We start from the raw sequence: 13,545 nt of genomic DNA on the forward strand, positions 1-13,545 counted from the left end.
TGGCGGCAGCTCTTTTCGGATAGCTGGCGCGTACGGAGAGCAGGAGAGTAGAGGTAAGCACAATGGAGGAGGTTAAGTGGAAATAATGGAGGGTGGAGACCACAGACTAGGAAATAACTATACATACATATAAATATCTCTTTCAGAGAACACGCGCTAGATAAGGATACTGACAACAGAGGTGAACGTACACCCTGGGGACAAAAAGCCAAACAGGTAGAAAGCGTTTGGTATATTATGAAATCATAATGTGAAATGAGGCTTAACAATGATCTATAATGGATGTTTTTGTATTTTTTGATTTGTCATATTGATTTGAACGCCATGATGGAACACAACTTTAACCTGGTATGTGCATGTATTTACTTTATTAATTTCACTTTTTGGTGAATCATTGGGAATGTGTCATGATGATGGGAATGTCACTGATTGGTAAATAATAGTGTTGATAGCCCTGAAGATGGACGGAGGTCCGAAATGCAACTTTGAAACACTGATTGGCCAGGAATAAACAAACAATTGAAATATTTGTAAAATCATACCAAGAATGGTGGATTACTTAATGAAAGAAATTTAAGCAGTGCCCAAACCATCTCCTAATTGTATATTTTCACAGAGGACACCCCATTAGCTTTTCACGTGATGGGGTCGGGAGTCTAATTACTTCAACGGAGGGGCTGGCTTTGCTGCCTTCTCAAACACCTGCCATCAGAACTTTTCCAGTTCTACTCGACTAGCCCCCTTTTTAGGAAATCTTACCAGTTTCCCTTCAGGCGAGGAACCCGTAGAGTACGATCTGGAGCGATGACTCTTTCCTTTGATCTCCTCGAAGATGATGAAGAGAACCAAGACCTTGAACGCTTCAAACTTTTATAGTGCCTCTTTGCCCGGTGCGAAGATCTGCCTCTTGGGCTCTTATCTTCAGACATTTATGTGGGGGTCACTGAAGACTAACTCGGGGATGTTTTGCCCAAAGCAAGTTTCCCCTTCCTCTCTAACGCTTTTCCAGTCAGACGGCTACAAGCCACAATCTTTGACGATGTGGCCTACCCCCAGGCACCAGAGACATGCTCGATAAGGATCAGTTATGGACATCTAAGCCAAACACTCACATTTCTTGGAGCCAGTTTTCGGGTTACGAGTATACATTTATCTAACAAACTTGTAACTACGCAGTAAATAACACCAAGGCGAAGAAAGGTTTTGAGCAGCTGTTCAGAAAAACACAACTGAGGCAACGGGAACGGTGCGTGCCATATATACCAGCCTCAACATCAGGACGGAGGCTCGAGGGACACGAAGTAGACTATGATGCACGGCACCTTCCGCTGAAAAAAAAATTCCAAGCTGCAAGCAGGATATCAAAGTATATCAAAGATGAGGAATACGTGGTAGGACACAATCCATTAGACAGTGATATTTGGGTATTGTTGCAGCGTTTGAAATTTGAATACCTATGCAAAGCAAGCAATGATACGAAGAAGCTCAAAGCCTGTCACTGTTAACCCACGCATGGAAATCTTAAAAAACATTCCATAAACTCTGAAACATTTTTCTGGGGGATTTATATAAAGCCCTTTCAAGATGCCTTCCAGCTGCTTCAGAGCACTGAGGCCCTGAAGCCTGCTACAATGCCACCAAGAGACATTTTTCAGATAATCGGTGTAAAATAAGCCTGCCCAAATGTGCCAAGTGACTCTCTGTACTAGAACCAAACATTTCAGGTTCATGAGAGGACTGATACGCCTGAAAAATCCCCCCCCCCCACACACACACAAATTAGTTGCGAAGTCCTATGTAAACTCAAGTGAGGATAAGTACAATTTCAAAGCTCCCAACTGAGTTCATTCCCAAGTTCTACCTGCAGCCCTCTTTATTCTGCCAATGTTTCGTTTTGGTGTTGTACTGATGTTGAGAAGGCGGGTTTCCCTCTTACACCAGGGCTTGGCCATTCTGGCAATTATACACATTAACATCTCCAAAATACTTCTTGAACTGAAACTAAGGGGGCAGCAGGGTGAAACCTAGAATGCAAATTTAAGGGATTAGGTTAGTTACTGGGATACCTGCTCTTTGCACAAAGTTGTAGTGCTAAGAGGTTGAAAGTCACTTGAGGGAGAGGGGAGGGGGTGGAGGGGTGTTTGGGAGGGATAGAATTGCTGCAAACACCTAGACAGATTGCAAGAAACCTCAGCCATAATCAATTGCACCATGCATGGCCTCACGAGCCCCATCTGCACACTGTTTAGATGAACATTGCTGGCTTGGGCAAAGAGGCAACACATTCCTGTGCTTGGGCAGGAAAACAGAGCGGCCAGAGAAAGTAAGAGAATTGAAAATGCACATTCTTGTTGAGGATGGTAACAGAATAAAGAATTAAAACATGCAAGGTTGTCCGATGGAGGAAAAAAATGAATCCTCCACTTTCAACATGCAGCCTGGTGTATGCTTGGGTGGCAGGCTACATGAGGCTCAAAACATCTTCCTTCCAGTCCGAACACTATCCCTTGCACAAATGACAACACTGCAAGAACTGATGGCAGTACACTGCCAGAGAAACACATGCCAAGCATAGTCTAATTCCTATCAATGCTAACAAATTTGGCAAACAGAGCAATCAAGGCGACTTGTGGTTGCAAAAGAGGGCTCTATGATGGAAAATGTCAAACCCTGGAATCATGTCAGTCAATCATTGAAATAAGCTCAAAACATTTTCACATGCTATAAATGATCTACATTGGTTTCCAAAATGTGCACCGATCCACAAACAAGCTGTGCCCTTAATTCTCAAATGATCACTCAAAGATATAGCTTGTCAGAGGAGATCAGCAAGTCTCCTTAAGACTACCATGACCGGTCATTTTAGAACTAAAATCATTTAAGTATAAAAAAGAAGAACATTAATGAGATCTGAGATTAATTAAATGAAACAAAAGCTTAATCAATTCCAATTTCTACTGTATCACTCTGGTAGAAAGGTTGGATGGGTCTTTGGCTGCCACCAAGGCTCCTTCCCAATGTCACAGGTAAAATGAATCTGCTAAGAAGGGACTTAAATTCCAAGTGATAACTAATCAGTATGTAGTTCTAGGAATGTTGATTTATAAGCTTTACTCATGCACTCTTGGACAGACTGGAAATAAAACAATTTAATGATGTGCTACCACAGCATCTGTGCTATAATATTAAGCAGGTAAATTAAATGCGATACTAAATACTTAAGAGTATTAACTAGTTTGCAGTGGGAACAATGTATTTCAAGACTTTCTAAAAAGGTCTAAAAATGTGACCTTCGGTTACATGAAGTAGAAAGACTACAGATAAAGAGGAAATAGTTTCACTAGACTAATCCTGGACTAGATTAAACCTGTCAACACAAATCTGTACCAAGTCTCAAAGCTTGGGACAGCAGGAAGTGAACTTGGGAACCAGAGCCCTTGATATCAGTTTATGGTAAACGCTGACATCCGCCTTAAACAGGTTTTCTGAATCAGCAATCGAGTAATTTCTATGCAGATCATGAATTTTAAGACCCTTCCTCCAGACCACACACTTGCCAGTCTTAGTCCAGTAAAACCCAGAGATGGATGTAGACCAATTCACCAAAGAGGAGGCTGGAGTATACTGGAGGAGCAGGAACTAAACATTACATTCATGGAGCTATGTAGGTAAGGGAAGTTTGAGTCCACTTTACAAATGCCCCCACTTAATGAGTGTGCTGCGACCTATATAAGCATGGTTTCGGTATGTTGCTCAAAGTTGTGACTATTGTACCCCCAACCCCCTCTAGTACTTACCACCCCGCCCCCTTCCTCCATACTCTGGATTCCCTAACCTCCCCATGCCACCATGGACAGGAAGACGCAAAGGTATGGAGGGATGGGGTGGAAGGTCGGAACACAAGTCACTACAGTACAGTTTGATTCAAAGATGAGAGTTATGCATCAAGACCCAACATGCACGCTAACAGCTGAAGGCTAAAGAGGATATGCGGCTTCCACCATCGTTGCTGGTACTGTTGAAATGGATTTACATGAGAGGTGTAGCTCATCCACCCGAAATGCAATTAACCCAGGCATACTGCACATATCAAATCTTCAGGTAGTGCTCCTAACAAGGTCACATGGTCAGGCGATGTTAAGAACCAATAAATGTACACCTGCTTGCAGCACCAAAACGAAACTAGCATTTCAGAGACCTACGACCACAGAAAAGGGACCCCCCCCAAATAAATAGTCAAGACAACTACATAGATGGCCAGAAGCTATGTGTGTTCCACACATAATACAGTTTACTGTGCAAATATTTCAATAATATCAGGGATTTACTTTACTTAATTGGGCGAATTCCTTCAATTTCTACTATGGCCTCACACCATCTCAAGTTTAGTGACACATGCAAATCTGGTAAAGACTGAAACCGCAAGGGATGGAGTACTGAATATAAATAATCATAAACACCTGTTTGGCATTATGTAGTTCAGACAGGAACAGATTGAAATGTTCTACGTATTTGAGATGCATTTTTTTAAAGGCGTTCTGGTGTACTCTCACTAAATCCCAGTGTTGAAGTGCATGGCTCCATGGAAAGCACCACATCTAATTGGAAAATTGGTTTATAAATATACTCGAGTTTATGAAGATAAAAATGTGAGTGAAAAGGAAAAAAAAAAAAGAACTGGTAAAAGCCAGGCCACATTTTTCAACTGTACGATAATCACGCATTTCATACAAAAAATAAAAGTTTGCAATAAAATGTAACCCACGCCACGTATTCACACTTTTGCTTTGCAAGCCATGCATGGGGTTTTTATAAACATGCTATGTGTATTAGGGTGAACGTCTATTTCTAGACTGTAGCCGCTCTAAAGTACAGAACTCATTAAGGATGAAAAGAAAGTTACTCATGTACCAATGGCTGCAGAATCAAATTATGCTGCGGTTTTATATGTGCTTCCTGGATTGCAATATTGTCAAAGAACACACACACGAAAGGGAGAGGAAAAGATAGGAAATGGTGTCAGTAAGGACGACGCAGGACAACTAGTCTCTCCAGTCGAGAATAAAACCGAGACAAGTGCATTCTAGAGGAGGAGCATTCTTGCTCACTACAGGTCCTTATGAGTTCCCACTAGTTGGAGCCCATGCAAGTGAGCGCTCAGATTTCCAATCGGAGAAAAGATTAGCAATCAAACAATGTGGGCACATGCATTTCAAAAGGAGTTTTTAGTTGCAGTGGCAAAAGGATATATATATATACACATCCTTCGTCTTACGTTTAGAATTTGACAATCCAGGTTTGGGTGATATTAAGCAGGGATCTACCATGAACAGGGCACATACAAAAGTGCCACTGCATAAAGACTATTTAATATGCAATGAGCATTATCTTCATGCATTATTCTTCAATGAAAAATACATTTTGAACAATCTCATTGCATTCCTGAACTCCTTTGTAAAAATAAATATAAAAAGCAAGTTCATGCCCACAATCCCCCCACTTCACAGGACACCTCTACAGCAACATGCAATACCTACCATTCCTCAGTTTCAGATTTTTCTGCCAAAAATAATTTAACTTAACGTAAGATCCAGTGACTGGTGGAAGGGTGTGGTAATCTGTGGAGAGAGCAGCAGGGAAAATATGGATTGTAGACACCAAGAAGAAAGCTGGTACAGAATAGTGTGGATGATAGAATTATTGGCCATGTAAGGAAGACTTTCTAGTCAGTAGAACATGCTGAGGTGAGTCCACATGCAATAGGTTGCATTGCATAATTAGGATTTAAGTGAACCATATTAGTACATCCCCATACAGTGCAGTCAAGAGGATTGTTACTAGTGATCTTTGAAAGGGCATCTACCTGTAGTTTGGGGTTACCATCATGCAAACACATGAAATCATGTTGTAAACCACGATAACCATCACTTGTACCTGGACTAAAAAAAAGAAACCCTACATTCAAAGTATGAATAAGGAAACAGCTTTGTAAATAAGAAAAATAGTCAAATCAGAAATGGTTAAAACAAACTAATTGCTACAGCGTTACCAGCGCAACTGTAACATCTATCTAACACTAGCCAACCAAGCTATGCATCAAAAAATGTATCTATAAAAGGATCATGAACTAAAAAACTAAAATTAAAATAAAAGGTCCAAGGGATTGTAAAAATCTCAAAACAGAGCCTTCAGCAGATTTTGGCAGAATCTACATACATTTTGCATTCTGAGAATTTTTGATTACTTTTAATTAATGAAGTTTAAAGACTACATTTTACACACGTTTAATTCTGTTAATTTAAAACTACTTCGTCCAAACATTAAAGAAAAATAAATATTTGCGAATACAAATGAAGACCAACAATGAAAGCATAAATGGATGATGTGCACAATTCTAACCAAGTAAATATTGTGCAATAGTATTGCTCCAAACACATTGAATCACAAAGACTCAGAAGACAAACGTAGTACCTTATACCAACGGTTACATCACAGGGATTTATCTAGAGAACACTGCTTTTTGAATATTAGCTTAATAAAGATTGTAAAAATTGACTCAAACTGAAGTATTCTGTGGTACAATCTTGAAATGTGGAATGTCACTGATGAACAAATGCAATATTTAATCAATCAAGGCTGTGCTTACAAATAGACACACAAGGCCTACACCCTTTTAAATAAACATTAATCCACGGGTACTCAAAAGACTAGGACTACATGCAAGGAACTTAATCTAACATGATAAATGAAGCTCCATGATTTAGTCTGCAAGTCCTTGTCTTTCGGGTTCTAAATTATATATGTCAGAGCAAGTCAGTTTACCTCCTATTAGCGCATTAAGCATTCTTGTTGGGTTTCAAAATCAGTCTTGGGGTAGATGTAGTTTAGAATGAAGCATACGAGGAAATGACAAACGGGTAAAAAGATGATACCAAGGGTGCAACAAAGTGGAACGTAAGTTTACATACTTGATGGACACCATGTACACAAAATGCATTTCAATATTCAACTGGATGGCATACATGAAGCTGTAACTTGAAACATGCAATCGCCTCATTGTTAGCGTACAACAGTTTTTAATTATCAATATAAAATTCAACAGTTGGACAACATGCTGTTCACCTTCCTTCACCATTGGCACCATGCATACCTTACTTGTGTTTTTTCAATTGCTGATCACACTGATTTTTCAACCATTGTTGGGCCTATAAAGTAGTAAAAGTTGGCCACGGTCTCTAAGAAAAGGGTGGCTTTGAAGAAAAGCTATAGAAGATGCCAATTTTCAATTGATTAAGCCAGTCCTACATTGTTAAGCAAGAACAAGTTACTAACCTAGTCTTCCATTATGGGCATCTACAATATTCATACATTCTTGAAAAACTGCCTGCTGCTATCAGAACAGGTCACAAAATCCGAAGAAATAAATATATGCTGTATTATACTCATACATGTTTTGCCATTTAAAGATGTTGCTATTGTTGCAATCTATCATTGAGGATTTCCATGGTTTTTATGAACATGTGCCTCATGACATTTCAGGAAGCAGGTTCTTTCCTTTAAGCATGGAGAGCCGTTACAATCTGTTACTAATGACCAGTGGAAGTCTGTGTTGGGACGGAACATGTGGTCACTATTTAGCCTCTGTAGGTTTGCTCTTCTGCCATGAGTGGACTTTTGTCTTCTCTTTGAATTGCTTTTAAGCTTTAACTCAAATAAACTTGCACCTTTTGCACTAAGTTGCAGGTGAAAGAGGTGTGCCCAGGTTTCTTTTTGCTTACGCGCCCGATTAGGGGAGCTGTGTGGAGCAGGATATTGGCAGTTTGTTGAATTATTCATCACGGTATAGCTTCACCATACCCGGAGGTACCTCATACACAAGAGGCAAGTTGCTCCTTGGATGCGGTTCTGTGGAAATGGGCAGGTACATGCAAAAGGAAAAAAAAAGGCAGCTTTTGCCAGGTCATCCAGTCTTCACTGGTATCCATCATGAAGAATACTCTCCGTTCAGCATCTGGTGATTTTTACACAGAATTAGAGATTTAAGACTGACACAGGAGTGATCAACCCAACTCTGAATTGCTTATTGGGGATGTGGAGGGATGTTTATGAATATTAAGGAAGTGCCTCATTATGGAGAAGAGCAATGTGTAGGCCTGGTCTTGGAAGGTGGGAAGACTGAAAAAGATGATCACTCAAATTATTTAGTCTAAATGCATTTTTTGGTGATGCCTGTCGCAGCTGGACATTTTCTTGCATTCAAATAGAGAATTGCGATTAGCAAACTGGAAATTAACTTCCAGGGTTGTCCCCATGCATATCTCAGAATTCGTGACATTCCTGAGAGCTGCATGACTTCTAGTGGAAAAGGCCCTTAGAGAGATTTAGTTGCTTTCTGGTAAAAGTGAGCTAAGAGACTATACCCTGGATATAAACTGTTAAAAAGCAGGCAACCCTGTTTTCACTTGGGCGTAATTAAGAGTTGATTTTCTTATACCGGCTGCAATTCCAAATAATAGAGTATCGTTATCAATCTAAAGCGCAAAGACCTTTGCGCTGGAGAGAATTGAATGTGGAAGAACTGGAACAAGTTAACTAACTCCTGTTCTCCATCATGGGTCTGGCATGGATTCACATGAATATTCTGTGTCGTCAGGCTGGGAATCCGTGGTAATTTTTTACATTTTTTTTTTTTTAAAAAAAAGTTTTTCTTTAGCCTGACAACTGCATTTCTCCTCTAAACCAATCACCAAACTTTGGGTTATACTGCCCCCATCCAATGAGAGCTGTCTCCCTAAGCTCCACCCATGGTGGCCATCTTCAGATTTGGTAAGCACGTAAAGTGGCAGTATGAACCGATAAGAGCCAGAGGAGGGGGGTGGAGGGGGGGGGGGTTTACATGTACGCAACATGTTCCTTCATCATGGGGACTGAATGCTCATGAATAAAGATTACATAGCAATAGCAGTACATACACAACTACGCAAGGTGGCAAGGCTCAACAGAAGTAAAAACACTCATCCCTGGAACAGACTTGCCTCAATTGAACAGGTGGCGTAGCACTGCTTGGCTGACCCAGGTGCCTCCCTGGAATCCCTGTTGACGCAGTAGACCTGAGTAAATATGCGTGCCTCCACGTAGCAGCCTTGCAGAAGTCGGGCAGGGGGACACCAGAGAGAAACACTGTTGTTGATGCAATGGATCTGAAACGTTTTGTAGTCTTGTGAAAATCCTTCGTGCGTGCCACATAAAACTTCAAGGCACGAGCAATGTTCAGTAAATGCAACTTTCTCTCCGCCAGAGTAGAAGGCTTGGCTGACCCAGGTGCCTCCCTGGAATCCCTGTTGACGCAGTAGACCTGAGTAAATATGCGTGCCGCCACGTAGCAGCCTTGCAGAAGTCGGGCAGGGGGACACCAGAGAGAAACACTGTTGTTGATGCAATGGATCTGAAACGTTTTGTAGTCTTGTGAAAATCCTTCGTGCGTGCCACATAAAACTTCAAGGCACGAGCAATGTTCAGTAAATGCAACTTTCTCTCCGCCAGAGTAGAAGGGTTCGGGAAGAAAACTGGCCACAATGGCTCTTTGAAGTGGAATTCTGACAGAATCTCCAGCATAAAGGTGGGGTGGGTCTGCAGCACCACCCTCGTAGCGTAGAAGGACAAGTGTGGCTGCTTGCAAGAGGGCCTGCATCTCAGCAACCCGCCTGGCTGAGGTGATCGGCACGAAGAAAGCAGTCTTCCATGAGAGAAGCTTCAGTGGGGCCTGATGCATTGGTTCAGATGGGGGCTCCATGAATTTTGTCAAGACCATGTTGAGCTCCTAAGCTGGCACAAGGGCCTTGACTGGGGAAAAATTCCTAAAGAGGCATTTGAGGAATTACTTGATGAGCCTGTGCGACCGCAGGGAAGGCTTACCAGGCAACCTGGTTTAACGGGATATGGCAGCCATGTGCACCGTGAGAGGTGTGAGCCAGTCCAGCCTTGGCCATGGAATGCCGGTAGGGAAGGACCTGCAGGGCTGTGACATGCAGGGCCGTGAGCAACTGCACCATATTGAAAAGAGTTTCAATGTGTCTGTAGCATGCTAAGGTCGATGAAGATATGGCCTTAGCTAGCGATGTTCCTACATTCCAGCAGCCGGGGATAAAAGCCAAATTCTAGGGCTGCAGGAGCCAGGCACTGAGGCTCAGCAAAGCCGGGTCGTGGTGCAGAATCCCTCAGTCCTCTGGCAAGAAGATCAAAAAATGGCAACATTTTGATGGGCGGAGCCACTGACAGACTGAGTATGTCCAGGTACCAGATCTGTCACGGCTACGCGGGAGCGATTAGTATTATCCCACACTGACAGTCTTGATCACTCGTAGCAGGAGCAGGATCATTCCCCAGGCTCTTTCACTGCAGGAACCTGCTGACGAACCTCTGGGACTTGGGGTTGTGGCTGCCATCGTGAAGAGGTCTATCTGGGGTTTGCACCACTTGTGGAAGAGAAACTTGCCCCTGGCAAAGTTCCCATTCTTGGCAAGAATACATCTCCCTGCTGAGCGAGTCTGCAATAGTGTTCTTGGCGTCTGCCTGGTGAAACGGGATGAGGAGCATGACCTGAGAAATGGCCCCGCGTCACAGGGGCTTCGTTTCCTGTGAGAGTGCCCTGTCCTGTTTCCAGATGTAGAACATGGTGGTGTTCAGCAACGGCAGGAATGATTGGAGGGCCCAGAAGACTGCCAGAAGCTCCAGGACGTTCATGTGAAGGTCCTTTTCGTCCGGAAGCCAGATATCTCTGGCGTGCAATTGCCCGGTGTGGGCTCTCCCACCCACTCCCCCTTCAGGGAGGATGGTGTGACCTGAAACAGAGCTCCTTGCGTGAGATGTGGGCACAGTCCTCACCATCGCAGAGCTTGTGGAGGACGATCTTGTCCGTCAAAGAACCTCCTGGAGATGCTGCATTTGCAGCTGGCAAAGGACGAGATTGATGCCGGAGGACAACATATCCAACAGTGACTTGATGGTTTGCACGGTTGCGGCTTGCGCCAACAGGCGCTGCACCTTCCCAAGGATGGGTGGCACCCTTTCCTCCAAGGGGGTCACCAGACAAGTGACCGTGTTGAGACGGATGCCCAGAAAAACAGCGTTCAGCAATGGATCCACACAAGACTTCGGATAATTGATGAAAAATCCGATATCCGACAGCAGACGAATGGTCTCCGCCTCATGCTGGTTCACCAGGACGTGAGTGGATGAGCCAATCATCCAGATAAGGGTACAGTACCCTTGGGACGAAAGTGCACTGCCACTAGAGCCAAGCACTTCATGAACACCTTTGGGGCCGATTTTAGGCCTTGGACTGATACTGCGGTCCCTTGACCACGAACCGCAGGAACTTCTGATGTTTCTGGTGGATAAGGACGTGAACAAACATTTGTTGTACCGATTATCATGTTTACTGGTTTATAAAATACTACCATTGGTAATGGGACTCATGTTAGTTACACCCTAAAAACAAAAAAATAAATCATTCAACTCCCAACTACCAAAAATGGGGAATAAAATAAGTATCTGGAGTACACTCCAGAGGCGATGCGAGACAGGCCCTATCGCCCCCCCTTTCTGAACATGGCGTGAACCTCCTGCAGCTCTCGACGAGCCACAAGAGGAATTCAAGGGCACATGCATTGGAACCACAAGGCATGCCCCTGACTAAGAACGTCCAGCACCCATGTGCCTGTGGTGATGGTCTTCCACCCGCTGACAAAATGTGCTAGTCAGTCCCTCACCCCACCCCCACTGGGGTGCACAAGTGGGGGCCCGGATCCACTGCCAGTTCAGGCCTGCTTGGGCGTCTACATCCTGGCCTGCGGGCGACGCTGCACTCCACTGCCGTAAGCCAGTGAGCGGCCTCTGTAAGACTCCTGGGTCGTGGAACACAAGAGTTGACGATAGGGGTGTGTTATAGCCCTTGGAGGACTTGCCCGGCTTCCCCATCGAGCACCAACAAGACTAGCTTCGCAGTTGCAATGTTCCCAGCGAGCCTGCCATCTCTGTGTCCATCTTTATCGTCTGCAGAGACTCGTCCATGGTCTTGACGAAAAGGTAGTCCCCATCAAAGGGCATGTCCACAACCTTAGACTGGACCTGAAAGCTGCCCTTTGGTGGTAGCGGTGCGCAGTATAAAATCAACATAACATCCACCCTGAAGTTGGTGGCCTTCAGACATCACCGTCGTTGAAGGGATACCCCATTAACCATCTGGCAGAACCTAGTATCCACAACGTCAAAGCCACCGTGATGGTATGGTCCGACACCACCTCACCCTCCTGGAACAGGACCAGGGCCGCCCACCTGCTTGGCCTCCGACAGGAAGTTCAAAATAAGTCCCAGCTTATACCACAGCTGCCGGTCGTAGCAGGATAAGAAGGGCCGGGGAATTAGCAGCCCGATATTGGAGGCTGCAGTATAAATGTGTTTTCCCATTGCATCCAGTTTCTTCCTCTCGTAGTCATGGGCACCATGGCAGAAGACTATGGATTCACCAAGCGCTTCCTGGCCGTGGCAGAGACCACTGAGTCAGGAGAAGGCTGGGACCTCAAGAACCTGGGGGCTGAGCCCGGAACCCTGTACCTTTTTCCAGCCTATCCCACTTGGGAGGCACGACTGTTTTATCAGTGTTGGAAGAGTAACCCCTGCACCTTCAGTTCCCCTGGCACCAAGTTGGAGAGGGTAGACGCCCTTGACATCATGGCATGAAAGGAGCCTACCTCATCCGGTGGTGAAGCCCTGGTGGGCTCGCCGGCACCCAATGGCTATGTCTGCTAGCACAGTCTCCTCAGACCCATCGGCATGAGTCAATGAAGTGCCCGTACCAGAATCGGGGTGTGTGTGGGGGGGATCTCCAACACAAGAGTCAAGGCGTGATGCGGTGGCGGCGGTTGATGCCTCGGGGCAGTCGGGTCCTTCGACTTGAGCCTCGGCCTGGACGGGCACCTCTGCGACCTTGAACTGCGGGCCGGAGCCAGCGCTGGTGTAGCATGCAGTCTTTGGTGTATTTCCGATATATACGCCGGTGTGGTAAGGATGCCCAACGACATGTCCCTGGGCATCAGCTGAGTAGGGGGAACAGTCGACAACAGCTCCAGGCCAACGCGCCTTCTTAGGCTGGATGGTGATCTGGGTTCATCACGTGGAGATCCCTCTGTGGACACTGTCTCACTGCCTCACTGCCCTCCTTGTGATCCGAGTAGCAGTCCTCAGGCAAGTTGTCCTCCTAAGAGCACACATAGATGTGCACCAGCTCCCTTGATGCTTCCTTGGCCCTGCTTCATTTTGTCTAGAAGGTGGTTCTGCAGGCATTAGTTTTGGTCCTTCTCCGGCTCCTTCAGGAGTGCAGTGACTATAGGAACAGTCCCCATCACCAGGGCGCCAGCAGCTGTCATTGGTGAGGCCACAGCAGCCATACACAATGGTAGTAGGGTCACCCGCGGGGTTGCCGCTGTTATGCCCGTAGAGACCACCTTCATCACCAGGACCCCTTTCGACAAAGTAATGGCCATC

The 13,545-nt window shown here is 44.8% G+C and overlaps 1 protein-coding gene across 3 annotated transcripts in view; it reads right to left on the reverse strand.

Moving 5' to 3' along the window:
• Window positions 1-13,545, reverse strand: part of TNKS (tankyrase) — a 2,071,987-nt gene that overhangs the window by 1,826,852 nt on the left and 231,590 nt on the right. For 2 of the 3 annotated variants that reach the window (XM_069626093.1, XM_069626092.1), the window contains exon 4: window positions 5,538-5,618. The exons of the other annotated variant lie outside the window; for it this stretch is intronic. In XM_069626093.1, coding sequence (XP_069482194.1) covers window positions 5,538-5,618 — 81 coding nt within the window. The remainder of the gene's footprint in view (window positions 1-5,537; window positions 5,619-13,545) is intronic. 3 annotated transcript variants of the gene reach the window in all.

This window comes from Ambystoma mexicanum, chromosome 6p, assembly GCF_040938575.1.
Source record: "Ambystoma mexicanum isolate Mex_15411 chromosome 6p, UKY_AmexF1_1, whole genome shotgun sequence".
Classification (NCBI taxonomy): Eukaryota; Metazoa; Chordata; class Amphibia; order Caudata; family Ambystomatidae; genus Ambystoma; species Ambystoma mexicanum.